General features: G+C 38.3%; 1 protein-coding gene across 7 annotated transcripts in view; it reads left to right on the forward strand.

The window, feature by feature from the left end:
• FAM13C (family with sequence similarity 13 member C) overlaps positions 1-19,521 on the forward strand; it is a 145,809-nt gene that overhangs the window by 60,724 nt on the left and 65,564 nt on the right. For all 7 annotated transcript variants that reach the window (XM_055308965.1, XM_055308958.1, XM_055308959.1 and 4 more), the window contains one exon: positions 10,997-11,060. In XM_055308965.1, coding sequence (XP_055164940.1) covers positions 10,997-11,060 — 64 coding nt within the window. The remainder of the gene's footprint in view (positions 1-10,996; positions 11,061-19,521) is intronic.

Consider the following 19,521-nt stretch of genomic DNA (forward strand, 5'->3'; position numbering starts at 1 on the left):
TATCATAAAATATTCTAAAATATTAATGACTGTAAGATATTCCAATTTGTGAATATACCATCATTTATGTAACAAATTCCAAATTAGTGTGTATTTTGATTACTTCTGTAATTTATATTTATAGATACTGCTGTGGTAAGAATTGTTTAAAAATATTTTTGTGTACTTCCGTTTTAGTTTCCGTGGTTTGTGCTTAAGGGTAAAGCTGTCTAGGCCTGGGATTTGAAATCATAAACTGAAAAGAGACATGGGATATGAATTTGTCAGTTATCTGATCATGAAATAAGATAGGAATAAAATGGATAATTGATAATTTTGAAAGAATTAGATAGAAAGTCATGTGGTTAGATTTCTGTATTTGTCAGCATCATAGGATAGTGGTTCTGGGTGGAATGTTTGAGACCGTTCAGTCCAATCCCCTTCTCCAAAGATATTTCTGTTTCATGCACTAGCCCTTACAGTTTTCTAGTTCAGATTGTGCTAGGGGAATATTGCTTCTATCTCTAATGTTCCCAGAGAACATTTGGAAGGCATGCCAGGTGTGAAACGACTCTTTGATATGTGGAACTACCCTGAACATCTTAGGGACTCTGGCAGCTTTGGTTGTAGCCCTCAGAATGTCAGTAGTCTCTCCCAGCCTCTGCACCAATCAAAAATAGCCCCTAAATTTCCTAAATGCTTTCTAGAGGGCATACCACCACCCTCTTGAGAAACATCAGTCTTCATGGTGGATTTTTAAAACTACTTTATGAGTCTTTATAAATATGGATACATGTTCATGATTTATTTATACATGAAGAAAAAAAGCAATTATATAACAGATTTACAAGGTGATCTTATTTTTGCTTAACAGTTATATACAGGAACATATACTAGAAAGACATAAATCAGTATTTTATTGGTAGTTATTTTCACGTGAAATGATTTTTAAAATCTTCTTTTTGTTTCCCAAATTTTCCACAATGGGTTCCTCTTGTTTGTAACTGGGAAAATTATTTATAAGTGAAATAACATAGTATGCACTGTTTAGGATATAGAACCATAAATAAATTTGTTGTAGTCACTGCAATCATATTAAGTAGTTTTCTTTTCTTTTTTTTTTTAAAGATTGTATTTATTTATTCATAAGAGACACAGAGAGAGGAGAAGCAGGCTTCATGCAGGAAGCCTGATGTGGGACTCGATCCTGGGACTTCAGGATCACACCCTGGGCCAAAGGCAGGTGCCAAACCACTGAGGCACCCAGGGATCCCCAGTAGTTTTATTTTCTATTTCTTTGAACCATTTTATCTAAATTTGAGGTAAACAGGAATATTAGGAAAGTATGATAGAAGAATGAAACTTTTAAATATTATTGTTAACTAGAAGAAACTTAAAAAGCACTTTCAATGTATCTGTAGCTTTTATGGTTTGGATTAGTTGGGATCAGAAAGCAAATATTAAAGTGATTTTCCCAGGGTCAGATGACACTGAAAACCAGGACCTGTATCCTAGACACCTCTTTGTTTGATTGTTTTATTCTGTGGATAAAAGTAGAAGAAAGACTTTTTTATACCCTTTAAGCAAGCCTTTCAGGGTTACCCAGCATAGAGCTCTAATCAAGAGAACCCGTATGACTCTGCAGATAATAGGGGCAAAGGAAATACTAGAGCCCATTTGAAGGGAATGGGGTCCAAGAGAAGAAACCTGGGAAGGTGGAAGCAGGAGTAACGCCAGATTTCAGGAGGTTTTTAAAGCCTTGAACTTAACACCAATACAAGAAAACAACTTTGGCCTCACTAAACCTATTGAAAAATCCAGACATTATAGAGCCCTTGGGATGTGCATGTGGAGGGCTAGTTCCCAGGGAAAGGAATGTTGTTGTCAGAAGTAGATTGGAGATAAAAAGTGCTAGGAAGATAAAATCACTATACTGCTGGAATGATTTAGGGGCATGGAGAGAACTTGGAACTGATAGAAGAGAATTGAGGACTAGCTTTAAGGTAACTGCCAAAATGTGCCTAGTCAAACTTGAGTGATGTGAAAGCATGTGAGAACCAGGCTCCTGACTTGCCTTTCTGATCATTAACTTACCCTTGCCCCTCAGACCAACACTAATCCAGGTTCTGTTTATCTTGTGCCAAAATCACATTGGTAAGAATGGGATTGTGTTGCAGGTATGCATGGCATTTGTTTGGTTTAAAATGAAGATAATGAGAATCCTAAGTAGCATAGATACTCTGGGAATAGCAAGTATAGAGGTGCTGGCTTATTCAACAGGTAGACAAAGGGCTGGAGAAATTGAACTGCAGAGAAAATGTATTAGATCGCATCAGAAAAGTTGGCAGTGCCCAGACTTCACAGAGCCTTGTAGCCAGGGATCTTAGATTTTGTTGGAGTCAAGGGAAGCCATTGGATGATATCAACAGGAGAAAAAATGCTCAGATTTGCATCTTTAAAAGACCACTCTAGGTGGTGTGTGTTGTGGGGAAGCAGAGAGACATAGAGGAGGTAATGCATCGTCCGTGTGCGAGGTGATGGTGGTAGTGAGGATGGAAAGGGAAGAGGAGAAGTGGAAATTAGAGGTTCATATCTTCTTTATGGAAGAGAAAAATATGTTCCCTATATTAGAGAACAGGTAGGATTTAGGCTTGTTTAATATTAACACTTACTTAAGTCTTCTGTGCCTTTTCTTAAGTTCTTTCATTCCTAGAGCTATCCTGATTCATAATTTAAAAGCTAGAATGTTGGAAAGCCAAGAATCAGATGTAATATCACAGTGCCCAGTGGAATGAGGATTTAATATTCATTAAATATTTACCTTTCATTCAAATTAGCCACTCTCCTCCACCATTATTTGTGATCTCCTGTCCCTTTCACTTCATCTGTCCCTAAACTAAACCTTCATTTGCATGCTTTTTTTCCTGTCCCTGACTCAGAAAGATAGGTATTGTGTTTACTTTGTAATGTTGCTCACTTCCTTATGTTAGATTCCTCCAGAAAGCAGAGCCTCATAGAAAGCCTTAGGTACAAAGAGGTGATCCCAGGAAGCAGGAAATAGGGGGGGAGGAAGAGCTGAAGGCAGGTGCATAATTGAGGTTACCACTTATGTCAACTGGAGATCAGTCCCTGATGACTCTCTGAGGAAACTTGTAAAAATTTCTCAGATATATCCCTATGAAAGTTGGGAGGCAACAGTGTTTATTCACACATTCCCCTCTTTGTTGGCTGAGGGTTGTCCCCAGAGGAGGTACTCCCCCCACACTTCCAGGCTGAGGGAAAGAGCTCTGCCTCACAAAATCCTTGAGGCACAAAAGTGAAGAGACTTGGCAGGCGCTAAGAGGGGGATAATTTGAATGAGCAGAACTGTCCATGGAGCTGAAGCATCTGCTATGGCCACTGTGCCTCCTCGGATGACCACTGCCTGGCACAGGAAGCAGTTGTCTCATAATTACTTATTAAGCGAATAGAAAATGAGATGTTGCAAGGAAGTGCTTTGTATCCAGCTCAGCAAACCAAGTGCTACTATCATTATTAATAATAATGTATTAGAACTTCTGCTCCCAATGGATTCCCTGTCCTCAATATCTTTTCCCAAACTCTTCTTTCTGATTCATGAGGTATTATTGAACCACACTCATGGAAATTCTATCTCCTTTCTCTTCTCAGTCCTGACACTGGCTTCATGTGCCTTACTGCCCACGCATTTTCTGGGCATTGGTATGGTTCTGGCTGTTTCTGGGCTCTGTTACAGCCCACCAAGGTGAGGAGCAGTATCTATTCCAGTGCAGCTCAGCGCCTTGTATTCAGTATTTCTCATAGTGTCACCAGGGACATAACACTTCCTGCTTCTGCAGTGTGTGCCCTAGGAGGCCAGGTCAGAAACACTCACCGCACTCCTGCACTCACAGAAGTCCCTCATCTGATATCCTCCTGGATTACTGAACCTGGACCTTTAGGATAATATTTCCCAATTAGGAATCCCCTGGACCACTTGTAAAATACATGTTACCAATGCACTCCTTTGGAAATACAGATTCAGTAACTATGGCCCAGGAATCTGTTTTTAATAACACTGATTGATTATAATCTTCAGAGAAGTATAGAGGGGACAAAGCTTGGGTTCTAATAATTACTGTCAGGGCATACTATTATTATTAGAGATTAGCATGCTGCCTCTAGCCATATCTTTCTTCTCCCTCTATGGGAGTTCATTGACCTGGACATGTACATATATGAGTTGAAAAGTCATGAACATCTATTGACCTCTAGTTCTGTTTTCTGTCAGCAGTCTCTTTGGTGGTCATTTTAAATTCAGTGCCTTAATTTCTTTATTTTTGAAGGTGGCTGCCCAGTATTCCTCAGCCCACAGAAATCTGATTAAAAGAAAAACACCAATAAGAGAATGCTTTTAATATAGCTCAGACTCCCCAGAGAAAGGAATTTTTTAATTACTGGTTTTGACGGTTGTTATTGTTGCTAATAATATTACTGGAGTTTATTGGCATCTTGTCTGTGTCTGCATATAGAGCTATTGTTTGTACATAAAGAATGTTTTGCTCAGATGGTTGTCCTCTTGGGATATACCTTTTGTTTTCAAAAGAGTTTCAGGAAACAACAGTCATACAGTCAGCAGCAGTCATCCGGGTATACATTAGTGTATCCCTTGTTGCTTTCTAGATAGCAGCTCAGTTTAATGCAGTGGAATATCTTGAACTCTTACGAGTGATTCAAGGTTCAGCTTGGCTCAGCCTTAAGGTTCTGGTTCTATACGATGCACTCTTGAAAAGTGTACTGGCTGCTGTCCTTTTACTCTTTTTGCCCAGGTTTTCTAAATGTGGGTTAAAGCACCACTTGCTTATCTTTAGCAGGTCGTCTTAGGAAAGAAACGTATCTGCTTGTGGGAATGAGAGTCATCCCATCCTGCCAGTCCTGCTAGCATGCTCTAGATGGAGGAGAGAGCATGAGTTTTATCATAATCATGGTATATACACTTGGGAATATACCAGAATTGGCAGCTCTCTACAACTCTGGGATGAATATTTATTTTTTGAAAGATTTATTTATTTATTTATTTATTTATTTATTTATTTATGCTAGAATGTGACAGAGAGAGAGAGAAGCAGCAGCAGAAGGGGCAGAGGGAGAGGGAGAGAGAATCTCAAGCAGACTCAGCCCTGAGCACAGAGCCCAGGTGCAGGGCTCAATCTTATGACCCTGAGATCATGACCTGAGCCAAAGTCAAGAGTCAGTTGCTTAACTGACTATGCCACCCAGGTGCCCCAAGATGAATACTTTATTAACAAATATATGAGTACCTACTATGTGCCAAATGTCATCATTATCCCTAGAGATAAAAATAATAAGCAAGACTCATAAAATCATAGAGTATATAGCATCATGAGTGAGAGACAATCAGATAATTATGCAAATACACAGTTAAAGACTATGGAGCAAATGAGGATCAGAATACAACAAGAACATATAAAAGAGAGACCTGATTGTGAGCTACCTGGTATCTACAGGACGAATGTGTTAATTAGGAGAGAGAGTGGAGAGGGAACAGCATTATGGGCTCAGGAACAACACATACAAAGGCCTGAGGTGGAAACATGCATGGTGCATATAAGAAACTATAAGAATATTAGTGTACTAGAAGCAGAGAGGGAGAATGGTATGAATTGAGGTTGAAGAGGTGGACAGGTGCTAAATCCTCGAGGATATCCTAGAATACTATAAGAATTTTGGTCACTAAGTGCTGTGTGCAAAAGGGTAGGGACAGATAGTTTTGTGGAAAATGGTTTGAGAGGGTAGAGGGGGAGTAGGGAGACCATGGAGATAGTCCAAAAGACAGATTATAGTGGTTTGGCTTGAGGTGGTAGTGGTGGAGGTGGAGGGAAGAGGACAGACACAAAAGCTATTTGAAATAAGAAATTTAAGACCTCATAATACAATGTTAATTGGACTTAAGGGAGAGGAAAGTGTCAGAATAACTGTCAGATGTCTTCCATGAGCAATTGGATAGAAGAAGAAGTATTTCACTGAGATAGGGAACACATTCATCTTTTAATTTAATTATAGATAATTGAAATGTTGATATAAATTTAAAATTTCTATGCTAAAATATTGCTTCTTCACAAATTATTACACTATGATTTGATACTATCCTTAGGCTATGAAAAATATCTTGATGCTTTGTTCATTTTGCTATTTTGAATTCCAATATACCTTCCAAGGGAAGGCCACTGCAAGATGACACTATAGATTGGCTCAGCACATGCTTTAGAGTCCCAGAAATATAGGATCGCCAAAAATTTTAGAAAAGTTGCACTTTAATGGGTTGGCTACAACTTTGCAGTCACCAAATCTGGGAAGAAGCTCTTCTAATATCAGTACAAAACTAAGTTTTCTATTTCTCTGTTATAATTGCTTTTAATTTGAATTATATCATGGTGGTGATGTTGGTAGTGGTAGTGGTGGTGGTAATGATATGGCAGTGCTGGTGGTTGTGGTGATGACAATAACAGTGATGGCTATAGTGGCAGTGATGACAGTGGTGGTGGTAGCAATGGTGGTGGTGATGATAGTGACAATGACAGCAGTGGCAGTGGCAGATATAGTAGTGATCACGGTGGTGGTGGTGATGGTGATGGTGATGATGACAGTGGTGGTGACAACTATAGTGATGGTGGTGATGGTGGTGGTGGCGGTGATGGCAGTGACAGTGATAGTGGTGGCAGTATATAGTAGTGGTCATGGTGATGATGATGGTGGTGATGGTGGTGGTGATGACAGTGATGGTGGTGGTGATGACAGTGATGGTGATGGAGTGATGTTCAGAAGCATGACACTCCCATCAGTTCTGAGAGCCATAATCAGACTCTGTGGAGCAGAGTCTGCATTTCCTGTTGTCTGTACCAGAGGGGAGGAGGGTGTTTTGGAGCTGACAGAGGGCTCTGACAGGCCTACTCATAGTAGAGATGTGCCTGGTTCCTTTCCTATTGTTATTTTGGGTGAAAGGAAGCAAGAAAATTGGAGGGAATGTTTCAGTGTGACCCAGCATTAATATTTAGGCCAGGATTGTAAGTGGTTCGAGCAGTATCTTTAAAGATCTTTTAAAAAGGGAATTTGAGACACCCAGATACTGTTCCAGTTCTCTTTTCATTGCTAAAGTACTCTAGTGAGAAGCTTCATTTCTCTTTCCTCTTCTGGCCATAACCTTTATCTTGTTCAATCCACTGGCTTTTTGTTTCTCTATTTTCCTTCTCATGATCTCCAGATAATTGAGATTTTCTAGCATTGTGAGCTTGGGCAATGCACTTGCATGTCTTGTTCTCCTTGCTTTGCTCTCTGTTCTCCATTGTATTTAGCATCTGGTACACCATAAATCACTGGCTTATTTCTTTGGGTCTTCTCTCCTCATATGAAAATTGTAAGTTCCATAAGGGCAGAGACTTTGTTTTATTGACTGTTTTATTCCAAAAATCTGTAATAGTCCCTGGCAGATAGTTAGTGGTTCATAAATATTAATTTAATGAATGAATAAAGTTATATAACTGCCCTGTTTTCTGTTAAGTCAAATGGGTATACTAATGCTAATCTCAGATAGTTACTATGAGGATTAATTGAAATAATCTCAGTACCTGGCATTCCCAGCCTGGTATAGTAAAGGGTGGTAAACTGTTAGTGGTCCTTGACATTTTTCTCATAACCTCTTTCTCTTTGTTATTTAGAATGATATTCTAGTTAGCTTCTTACCTCCTTAGTGATAGATCTGTACTTTCTTCTGTCTACTAACTGGCCAGTTTCAGAGACTGCCCAGTGGCCCTGAGTAGGAAGTCCCAGGTTTTGTCTTTTTCAGCTTTCTCATTCACAAGACTTTGATCATTGTTAATAAAATATATCATGAATTCTCATCATTTATAATTCTGTAATGGTATTTTCATATATCATTCTAGAATCCCTGTGCTATTTTTAATACAGCTAGCAGTTGGGGTGTCTGGGTGGCTCAGTGGTTGAGCCTCTGCCTTTGGCTCAGGTCATGATCCAAGGGTCCTGGGATTGAGTCTCACATCAGGCTCCCCACAGGGGGTCGGCTTCTCCCTCTGCCTACATCTCTGCCTCTCTTTCTGTTTCTCTCATGAATAAGTAGGTAAAATCTTTCTTAAAAATACAGCTAGCAGTCATGAATTATCCTATGAGATAGCTGTTGTTATCCTCACTTTACAGACAAGGAAACTGAGCCTTAGAGAAGTTGCTATCTTACCTGTGGGCACACACATCAAGTAAGTAGTAGATCAAGAAATCATATTAGATCTGGTTCCTTGTTTCTTCATTTACCCATCCAAAGGCTTGCACTGAATATGTGCCATAGTCCAGGAACCATGCTAGGCTCTGGCCACACAGCAGGGAAAAAAATCAGTGCTGAACCTGTGACCACCATTGCATATCACAGTTACCATTACCACAATATCCCTCTACTGAACACACAATAGAGTAGCAATTATAGGGTGAGCCCTGCTCAGGTATTTTTACTTTCCTATCTCAGCCTTGCTTCAAGCTGCAAATATCTAAATCTAAACTCATGAATTGCTTCTCTTTCTGCCAACTGCCTGCTCTCCCCACCAAAATTACATATTTTTCTACCTCCATTAGAAAAACCACCTGTCATCTTTCTAGTCACATGGTCTCAAAACTTTGAAATAGTTGTGATTATCCCATCTCTTTTATTCCATACTTTCCGTACATACCCAAGACCTCTTGATTATTTTTTAAGATTTTATTTATTTCTTTGAGAGAGAGAAAGAGAGCTTTTCCTTCTCCCTCTGCCATCCCCTTGTCTCATGCTCTCTTTCTCTCTGTTTCTAATTCCCCAGTTCTTTTCTACCATTCTAATATCAGCCCTGATCTTTGACTTACTGAAATTAGCCCTAAGATTGGGTGTTAGTTTTATCCTCTGCTTCAGATTCCACTGAATTGTTAAGTCTCCTAAAGGCCTAGAGTCTGCTTTTTATCTCCCCAACACTATACCAGGCACATAGGAGACATTCAGATGGTTATTAAATGAATGTAACTTTGATGGTTAGACCACAATTCTTAAACTTGCTCTGGAGATTTATTTGGAGATTATAAGTAGTTTTCCTGGAAGATCATGTGAGTTGATTATAAGTAGGCTGTTCTCTGCATCTCAATAATACATATTTTCAACAAAGTCTACTTCTGCTTTTTTCCATTAATGTTTGCTACCTGTGTATTTGTTTTACCATCTGCTAGCACTAAAGCCCTAGAAAAATTTATGGGTAAACTATAGACTGGTAAATATTTTTTCCCACTAAAGAATATCACTCTTCCATTCTTCTGGTGCTACTATAATTCTGTAGAAACACAGTTTGAGAACCAGTATATATTACAAAGAAAATATGAATCATTCAAAATTTTAGATGTTACTGGATTGGACACATGAACTCCTCCTCCTAAGAGGGTTTTGCCTATTTGTGGGATAGAATAATTTAGTATTTTCTGAAGCCCTGATATTACTATGTTTGCGACTCAGGGAATTGATGGGGATAGGATGACTGTGCCAGTGGTCTTCTTCCTCACTTTCTTTTCCCGTTTGAATGATCGCTCCCTGAACTCATTGTTGGACCCTCAACCTCTCATACTCAGGAGAGACATACTGGTTTGTGCAGATGTAGTAGACATCAGTGCATCCTAGAGAATTTTGTTTTACCATCTCCTTACTTTTCTCATTGGAAGTAAATTGTTTGCACAGTTAGCAATGCCCTTGGACTGAACAAATTTTGCATTCATAAGAATATTTTGAAGAAGTTATGCTTGTGACATTTCTAAATGTGCATCATGACTTAAAGAAATCATTAATCTTGTTGACCCTTTAGAAGACATATATACTTTTTCAGGACTCAAATTGAAGCTGAATAATAACTGTAAATAGTTATGTCCCCAAATAAATCTTTTTATAAATGACTTAATGGTGACTAAAGCTTTTATTAAGAAAGCAGGCCTTTTTATAAGGATAATAACTATAATTTGATATGCTTATTATATAATAGCATGCAAACTACTGTAGAAAAACTTGGATGTTACATAATGGATCCTATTAGATCATAACATTTGACAAATCATGATTTTGAGCTCAGCATCTTCCTGTAGTGAAGTTTTGCTTTTTTTGTATTTAAATTTAAAAAATTGATTCAGAGTAGATTTGCCTTATTTTGATCATTTTCTTTTATTAGGAACCATATAGTAGCAAAACACAGCTTCATCGTGTCACCTACAAATTAATATATTTATTGTGTTAGTTACAAGATAGGATGAAATTTCCAACTATCTTCAGTGAAGAAATGGTATCTTTCTGTACTGACTATAAGAAATCTATCAGATCACATGCAGAAAATTTTTTTGAATTAATGAAAAAATGTTAAATTTGTATTAGCTCCTGATGATTGAGCAGTGTAGAAAATGGACATAATTACTCATTTTTTGAGCTTACATTTTAATGAGGAAATGGAAATAAACAGGTTAATTTCAGATAGTGATAAGGGCTAAGAAGAAAATCTAAGGACAGTGTGATAGAGAGTGTGGAGAGGGCTACTAAGGTAGGGACATCAGGAAGGCCTTGTTGGGAGATGACATCACAGCTGCTCTGAGGCTTATATGCTGTAAGAATCTGTTTTGTGAAGATCTGGGGGAGAGCGGTCTGGGACAGTAATTATGATGATTTCAACAGGGCATCAGTCCTTTGTGTTCAGGAAACCAAGTGAAGACCAGAGAGGCTGGAGTGTAGGAGAGTGTGTGAATGTTGGGAAGGCCCGCTAGCAGAATTCAAACACCGTAATGTGTTGCAGGCTATTATAAGGAGAGAGTTTATTCTGTGGGCAGTGGGACACCAGTGAGGGGCTTGAACAAAGGTACAGCCAGATCTGTAGCTGGCAGCTTCAAATGTGCAGTGTTGAAAGATTTCTTTTAAATGTAAATAACTTTTCTTTGTATTTTACAGAATCGATCAGAGGGCTGCCATTTGGTCAAAGGATGCTTTTGAGACTCGGCAGGACTTAAATGAGGTAGTTGCCATCATTGTTGGTTTTATGAACATGAGTTAGCCAATTATGAAATTTATTATTCTTTTTCCTAGTATCAGGAATTCTTTCTGATGAAAACTTTAAGTCTTTTTGCTCTTAAGTAAACTTGTTTTCCCTGTAGCTCTTTGGGTAATGCTTTTCCTTGCATTGGAACAAATATATTTAAAATATCTGTGAGATTGCTCACTACATCTTGGGCCTAAACCAAATCCAGCAGTCATTTCATTATTATTTTCAACTTTGCTTCAGAATTACATGACCATGGCTGTGGCAGTTACATTTGTAACACTTTCTCTTAATTTTATTCTCTATTTCTATGGCTTTTGTAGTCTCAAAGGTAATCATGCTTACTATTTTTCCATGGAGTATGATATCGTTTGGTGTTTACCGTATGGTCTTCTTAGTATATTTTGAAACATTGAAGTCCTATTTTCCAATTCAAATGGTTTCTCACCAAATCGAGTATCACTATATTAATGTTTGTTCTAAATTTTCTTTGAAATAGATAATTTAATTCTCCTCTTGGAAATCAATATAACGTAATTAGGATCCCTGTTATTATGAATGCCTTGGCTTAAGACCTTGGCTTGAAATACTGTCTAGTTTCCCTAACCCTCATTTTATAATTAAAGATCAGTGGGTGGTGTATCTGATTAGGATCATAGCAAAAGGAATGAAAAGACCTGATGCTCAGATGCCGGGAAGAAAGATGATGAACTTGAGGCAAACTGTTTGTCATTTTGAGATTGATCTCTTCTCCCCTCTCCAAGAAAAAGGCAATTAACTAAATTTAGGGGATTTTCTTTTTCTTTTTTTTTTTACTTTAGAACTTGGCAGAAATGAATAACCAAAGGTAAACCAGCTGCCTGATTAAATCAAGTTAAATAAATAACTAAAGTTGTGGAAAATGACCTAAACTTAACAACACAGAACACTCCTTGTTATTTCTTTGTGCATAGAGACAGCCTTCAAATTCCACAACCTCACTTATGGTAACAAGAGTGACAAAGAGTTTGAGAAGAAAGAGGCAAGAGCCTGAATCAATGAATGCATTGTGAACAAGCAAAATGCTAGCTATAAAGAAGCACTGATTTGTTTTGACATAAGTGACTAGAAAAATGAGGTGATTGTAAGAGTCAACTTTGATAGGTTTCAAGTATTTGGGAGAAACTTAGAGTTGTGAGCTAGAAACCCACGAGAATGCTGAGATTACTTGAGCATTCTGAAATCACAGCTGCACAAAACTCTATTTGAAAATCTGCTTTCCCGTATTCCTTCACTATACCCGATCGGGAAATTTCATGAAATGTGCCAGTTTACTGATCTGGGATTACAGAGCAAGAGCATCGAATAGAGACATGCATTCAAATGAGCAGGCAGTGCCTTATTTTAAATGTGTGCTCTTCCACGATAAGGTGGGGCTACTGATCCAAACTGATTGATAAGAGTGAGTGTATGCTCCTAAAGTGTTTTGTTCCACTCAAGGGGTAAACTGTGTGGGATTTGTGTTCCAATCCACATCCTTTAATGCAGTTTCTGTTGGGATTAAAATGTAAGGGCCAAAGGAAACCCCAGAAAAGCTTGAATGGGAGCAGCATGAATGGATCCAAGGCCGTGCAGGGAGGGTTGATGTCATTGATGAAGACCTCCTATAGAAATATATTTAACTAAGTTTTTCTCAGCATTTCCCAAATGTATGGAAAACCAAACTCTTTTATGGAGGAATGCCATCATAACACTTTTTTAAGGCAAGAATCCTATGGAACACAGGTGGGAAACACTGCTTTAGTATTTTTAATTGAAATAGAAAAAATTATGAAAAAGTCCATATACCCTAAATGTACAGCTGGATGAATTCTCATAAAGTATGTAACTAAGACCTAGATTAAGAAACAGCATTATCAGCCTCCCAGACACCCCTTTGTATTTCCTTCCAGTCACTACTCAATAAGAATAACTATTCTTCAGACTAAAATAGGTTTGTTTTGTCTATTATTGAGCTTTTCATAAATGCACTGTGTGTGCTTTTTTGTATCTGGTTTCACTTAGTCAGTATTATGCTTCTGACACATTCTTACATATTTGCATGTAGTTTTCATTCTCCTGGTTGTAACCCATTGTATGTTTTCCCCCCTAGTTTTTGATTATTATGATAAGTCGCTACTGATAATATTTTTTATTAACTCCTATTTTATAGGAGGTATTCTTTCCACCTCTAGATGGGAAATGCAAGGTAGACTTTTTCATTATGTTAGCTGTCTCTATTGCTTTGTTCCTTTCTTGTATATATTTACCACCTGCCCCACTCAGCAGCACACACACACAGCTAACTAGTTCTCTAAAAAGAAGCCACCAGTTCCATATCTGCTTTCTTTCTTTACTCCAATTGCAACTCTCAAGTCAAAAGAGTTTCTTGAGTCTCATGCGAAGATTGTCCACAAATATTTTCCAGACATTTCCATAGACCCTAATGCTGTATATGTATAATAAAAATTTTAAGGTGCTACATATGTTCTTTATATTTTTCTAAAATTTCATATCTGGTAATTTACTTCTACTTTTTGAGCTTTTTAAATTATACTTGCTCTGTCACAGATAGATGGGCCTCGGCTATAGTTCAGTTCCAGAGCTGGCACTTGACCCAAGATCTCCTATACTCAGTAAGGTGATACATGGTGTGCTGTATCTACATATAAGTATCTGTCTGGTGTATTCCCCTACTTTCTCAGTGAACTGGCTACAAAGTTCAATACTTTTTTAAGTAGGCTGCACACCCATCATAGGGCCCTCCCAGTGAATTGGAAAACTCACTCACTTATTATTTCCACTTAGCATGAGTATACATTTGATTCTGGCAAGTCTCCCTTTTCCTAAGCCAATCTCAAACTATCAGTCTTTATTTTTTATTTTTTTTATTTTTTTTAAACTATCAGTCTTTGACCTTGGGTCTCTTGATAGAACTTGCAACCCCATCCCATGAGTCTTGGTGCCTCTGAGACTGTGCTATAAGAATTTGTTTCTGTGGGTTACCTGGGTGGCTCAGTGGTTGAGTGTCTGCCTTTGTCTCAGGTCATGATCCTAGGGTCCTGGGATTAAGTCGTGCCTCAGGCTCCTCACAGGGAGCCTGCTTCTTCCTCTGCCTATCTCTCTCTCTCTGTGTGTCTCTCTCTCTGTCTCTCACTAATAAATGAATAAAGTATTTTTTAAAAAAGAATTTGTTTCTGAAAAACTGAGTAAATGTCCCTGCTGCCACTGAGCTGAGCTTTCACATTTTTTCTCTATAAGACATCAGAAGGTTTTATTTGTTGGAGTCTTCTGGATCATGATTGGAAAATATTCTAGATTTGAGATCTACCAATGTCTCATCCATCTTTTTTTTCTTAAATATTTATTTATTTATTTGAGAGACAGAGAAAGAGAGAGAGAGACAGACAGACCGAGAGACAGAGAGACAGAGAGACAGAGCGATAAAGAGAAGCCTCAGGCAGACTCCCCTACTGAGCATAGAGCCTGACTCTGGGCTCAGTTTCAGGACCCTGAGATCATGACCTGAGCTGAAATCAAGAGCTGGCCACTTAACCAGTGAGCCACCCCGGTGCCCCAAACAGTATCTCATCCATCTTAATCCGTAGTTTTAGTTATTCCTCCATATCCATATACTTGATAAATACTCAATAGATTAAAAAAAATGAAGGAGAACAAATACTGTTTTCCTTCTCCATATCCTAGTAAATCCCCTTCCTGGCTTCATTTCCAATTAAGAAAAATAACAGATGTGTAAAGAACACTAATGGATCTTCTCTTCCCTGAGAAAGCATGCCATATTGGGTCTTCAAACCACTTTTTCTATTAGAGACTGTATGTCATGAAGCATCACATCAATTTCATTTAGTTTTTTAATTGTAAAATTGCGGCAGGAAGTTCTGAATTGGGTTAATTCTAGAAGCCCTTTCAATTTTAACACTTAGTAATTCTACCCATTCCCCCTTTTTTCCCAATGCTTGTAGAATTTAGTCACAGGTTCCCATCAAGGATGAACAAGGCAAACCATCCCGGAGTTACTGAGGGGTAAGCCTCCCCAAGGCCAATCACCCAGAGGCCTAGTTTTGGCAGCAAATATTAGATCTTCTCTGTTACTTTCTTCTCTTGAACTCTTCTCTCACCATGAGTTGGCTTTCTTTAGTGATGTACTTGTTGTATTCCTTTCTCTTTGATTTTTGCATATCTATTACTGCATTTAATTTGTGGTTACCATTAGGTTTGTATATAACATTTCTGCATCTAGCAGTCTATGTTAAGTTGATGGTCACTTAAGTTTGAATCCATTCTTTACTTCTCTCCCCCCATGTTTTAGGTATATGGTGTCATACTTTACACCCTTTTAGTTTGTAAGTCCCTTGACTGATTTTTACAGGTATACTTATTTTTACTGCTTTTGTACTTTTTACTTTTCTTACTCTTACTTATGGTCTTCTTTTTGACTCCCAGAGTCCTCTTTCATATTTCTTCTAGGGCTGGGTTAGTGGTCATGAAGCTGGTTTAGCTTTTAGGTGTCTGAGAAACTCTTTATCTCTCTTTCTGTGCTGAATGATAGCCTTCTGGACAGGATATTCTTGGCTGTAGATTTTTGCCACTCAGTACTTTGAACGGATCATGCCACTCTCTTCTAGCCTGTAGAATTTCTGCTAAAAAATCCACTGAGAGCATTATGGGGTTTCCCTTGTGTGTAGCTATTTTCTTTTCTCTTGCTGCTTTTAAAATTCTCTTGTTATCACTACTTTCTACCATCTTAATTACTTTGCGACTTAGTGTGGACCTCCTTGGGTTGACTTTGTTGGGGGGCTCCTGTGCTTCCTGGATCTAGATATCTGTTTCTTTCCCCAGATTAGGGAAGTTTTCAGCTGTTATATCTTTTAAATTAATTTTCTGCTTCCTTTTATCTTTTTTTCTGAGATGCCTATAATGTGAATGTTATTATGCTTGATAGAGCCACGGAGTTCCCTAAGTCTATTCTCATTTTGCATAATTATTTTTCTCTCACCGACTCAACTTGATTAGTTCCCATTACTCTGTCCTCCAGGTCACTAATTCATCCTTCTGTTTTCTCTAGCCTACTAATTATTCCATTGAGTGCATTTTTAATTTCATTTATCATGTTCTTCATCTCTGATTTTTTTTAAATGTTTTCTGTCTCTTTGTAAAGGATCTCATGGAGATTCTCCACTCTTCTTAAGTCTTTATGTGTCTTTATGATCATTACTTTAAATTCTCTATCAGGCATATTACTCACCACCATTTAGCTTAGGTCTCTTTCTGTGTTTTTTTTTTTTTTTTATTTCCTGTTCTTTCATTTGGAACATATTCCTCTGTCTTCTGATTTTATCTAACTTTCTGTATCTATTTCTCTGTTACTAAAGTCAGCTATCTGCTCTTCTTGAAAGGAGTGGATGGGCTGTGCATTTTTAACAAGGGCGTATTTGCCTTTTTCCAGAGGGGATACAGTTGCTTTTGAGGGCAGCTGAGATAATTCTGCAAAAGGTACAGGGGTAGGGTGAGTGTAGTACTCATAAGTTTTGCATGCTGGTCCTCTTCTTCCACAGGGGACATGCCACTGCTGCCAAGGCCAGGGCCAGCCAGGGCCTGATCCACATAAATGCATGTGGGCATAGCACACAGTTTTAACAAAGTGTGTGCATCTTTGCAGGAGATGACCTGCTGCTTCTGCTATAGCCAGATGGAGGTCTTGCAAAGCATGCTGTCTGGAGACATGGCATTGACAGGTTTTACATTGGTCTTTTAGGAAATGGGGCTCACAAGCCCCAGGACTGAGACAGGCCAGTCTGGAGGGGGCAAGGCATAGTGTAAGAAAGTTAGGTAGTGAATACTAGGCCTGTGCTGGTTCCCATATGTAGCAATGTGTTGGTGCTAGAGTAGGAAAGGGAAATGACACCTGCTAGACCTTTAGTTTCTGGAGGAGTCTTCCAGTGAAATCTGTCTCTCTGGAACATAGCAATTAGTAGATAACTCTCCCTCCTATATGCTCGGGGCACTTTTCAAACTGCTGCTTCTATGCTGTATCTCCATAGGCTGTTTGTTGTGCTGTCTCTTTAAGGACAGAACTCAGTTTCCCCTTGCCCTCCTGGCTCTCCCAGAACTGAACCTACTGATTTTTAAATTTACAGGCTTTTAGTCCTGCTAGTTGTAAGAATTCATGAAACTTGGCCCTTCTGGCTTACAAAGCCAAGTGCTATAGTTCTCTGTCTTCCAGTTGCAGGCTCCCCAATGTGAGGGTCTAGTTCTCTTCCCTCTCCACATCTGTGGCTCCCTCCTGTGGGCAGTGACAGTACCTTTAGCTTCCCACTATGTCTCTGCCCTTCCTACCTTTTCCCATGTAGCCTTTTCTCTACATTTGGTTGTGGTATTTATTTGCCAGTCTTTAGACTGTTTTCTGAGTTATTTACACTGATATGTGAGTGTTATCTAATTGTATCTGTGGGGTGAGGTGAGCTTAGGGCCCTCCTACTCTACTATTCTTCCCTGGAAGTCCTCTGGGGAGCAAATACTAAATAGTGCTTTAAAAGTGACATAATTGTTTAATATAATTATTTATCAATCCTATACAAGAGAAAGAGAAGCTACATGACCAAAGGTGAAGAATTGAGGCCAACTGAGCTCAATAGTACAGTCATCCCAAGGAACAGACTGAAGCTGTGAGTCAACTTGGATTTCTTTCTACTTGCCCAACCTCTCTCTTCTGTTATCACCTTACAGAAGGAAATGGTCACTTCAAAAAATGACCATTACTTTTGTGCTCAGGAAAAAAGTGTTTTATTTTCTTATCTGATACTTTTGTAGGTGTTCTGTACTTAACTTCTGGATAAAGATAGTTTCTGCTTAGTAAATAAGAGTTTGTTTCCATTTGAATTTTTGCCTGGAATTCTAAGATCCTAGAGGTAAGGTCAGTTACAACATAATGGGCCCTGAAAGAGAAATTTATCTTTAATTGCTGTCACATAGTTTCCTTATTTCTTTTCCCTCTGAGGCTTGTTGGCTATAAAACTATGGACCAGTATACAGTTGATCTCTCTAGGCCTAAAGAACCAGTTTACAAGTATGAAAAAAAAATCTTGCCACAGGTTAATGTTTACCCAAAATAATTATGTCAAACACAAAGAATCAGATACTCAACACTGGAATTGGAAAATGAATACATGCCACATTAGTCTTTTGCCTGCAGTAAACCCTACAACTTTGATGTAAGGATTTCAAGGTGGCTTGGTTTTAAGGGGTAATTGAGGGAGATACTTCTGGCTTCTTCCATGTCCCCAGAACCAAACTTTGGAGACATACATTTCCCACTAAGTAAGAAGTCCAGGTAAAATGACTGTTGGAGCGCAGAAAAATCTGGAACTTTAATATAATTAAGAGGCTAGAAAAAGTTTACTTATAGGGTAAAGTGGAAGAGGTGGAAGAGATGGAGATTGCTCTTAGAAGGTCTGAGATCCTGGAAGTTTATGGAAATCTGCTGAGATGGCCAGCCATAGTTAAGAGGAATTGGCATTATAGTTAAAGAGGATGAGGAATTGTGGGGCCAGATATTACTATGGCTATCAGCTTAACACTGAAGTAATTTAATATGGAAGGGGCCTCTGACAGAAAGGAAGAAACCAACGTAAATGAAAGTCACTGAGTCATGTACATCCAGATAATGGAATGCCATTTATAGGGAGAAGAAATTGATAATTTAGCAGTGAATATCAAAACAATAATGCTAATCTAACCTTCTTACCCTACTGACCTCTTTTTAACTCTGAAGTAGAGAGTAGGAAAAATAAATGGTTTCTGAAAGTGAAGAAAATTCTAGTCATATTGTGTCAACTTTTCTAATGGAAGAACAGTATTATTGGGTAAGCCATTTTACCTGGTAACCAATAAAACCTAATATACCTGAAAACAAGTCAACACTCCTGAGTTATTTGATATCATATTGGACTCCTTTTATGAGTGCTTAGAAGAAGAAGGTAATAGAATATTTTAAATGGAATGAATATTCTGAAATGCAGTTCTATTCTGAGGATTCCATTCCTCCTTGAGTTTACAGAATAGAGTTAGAACATTTTAGGTGTTAATTGACCCTACATCCTAGAGCATCTCTATGGCATCTATACATATGGCTGCTTTGAGGTTTAGTTTTGACCTTATCAAAAATAGCTGGGACATTTCCAGGTTTGTTCATTGTATCATCACTCTTAGTGATTTGTGCAAACTAGAGAAAGAAAAGATGCACAAAGTGTGACTGGATTTGGTCTTGTGTTGCGTTACATTCTGATTGAAGTACTACCATAAAAAACAGTATCCTTAGGAGTGCTGTTGGAGTTTTCAAGAAGGGCCTATGTTATAAGAAACAAGTGTAATTATTACCATGCAGCAAATGTTCAATAAT

This window comes from Nyctereutes procyonoides, unplaced genomic scaffold (assembly GCF_905146905.1).
Source record: "Nyctereutes procyonoides isolate TBG_1078 unplaced genomic scaffold, NYPRO_anot_genome, whole genome shotgun sequence".
Lineage (NCBI taxonomy): Eukaryota > Metazoa > Chordata > Mammalia > Carnivora > Canidae > Nyctereutes > Nyctereutes procyonoides.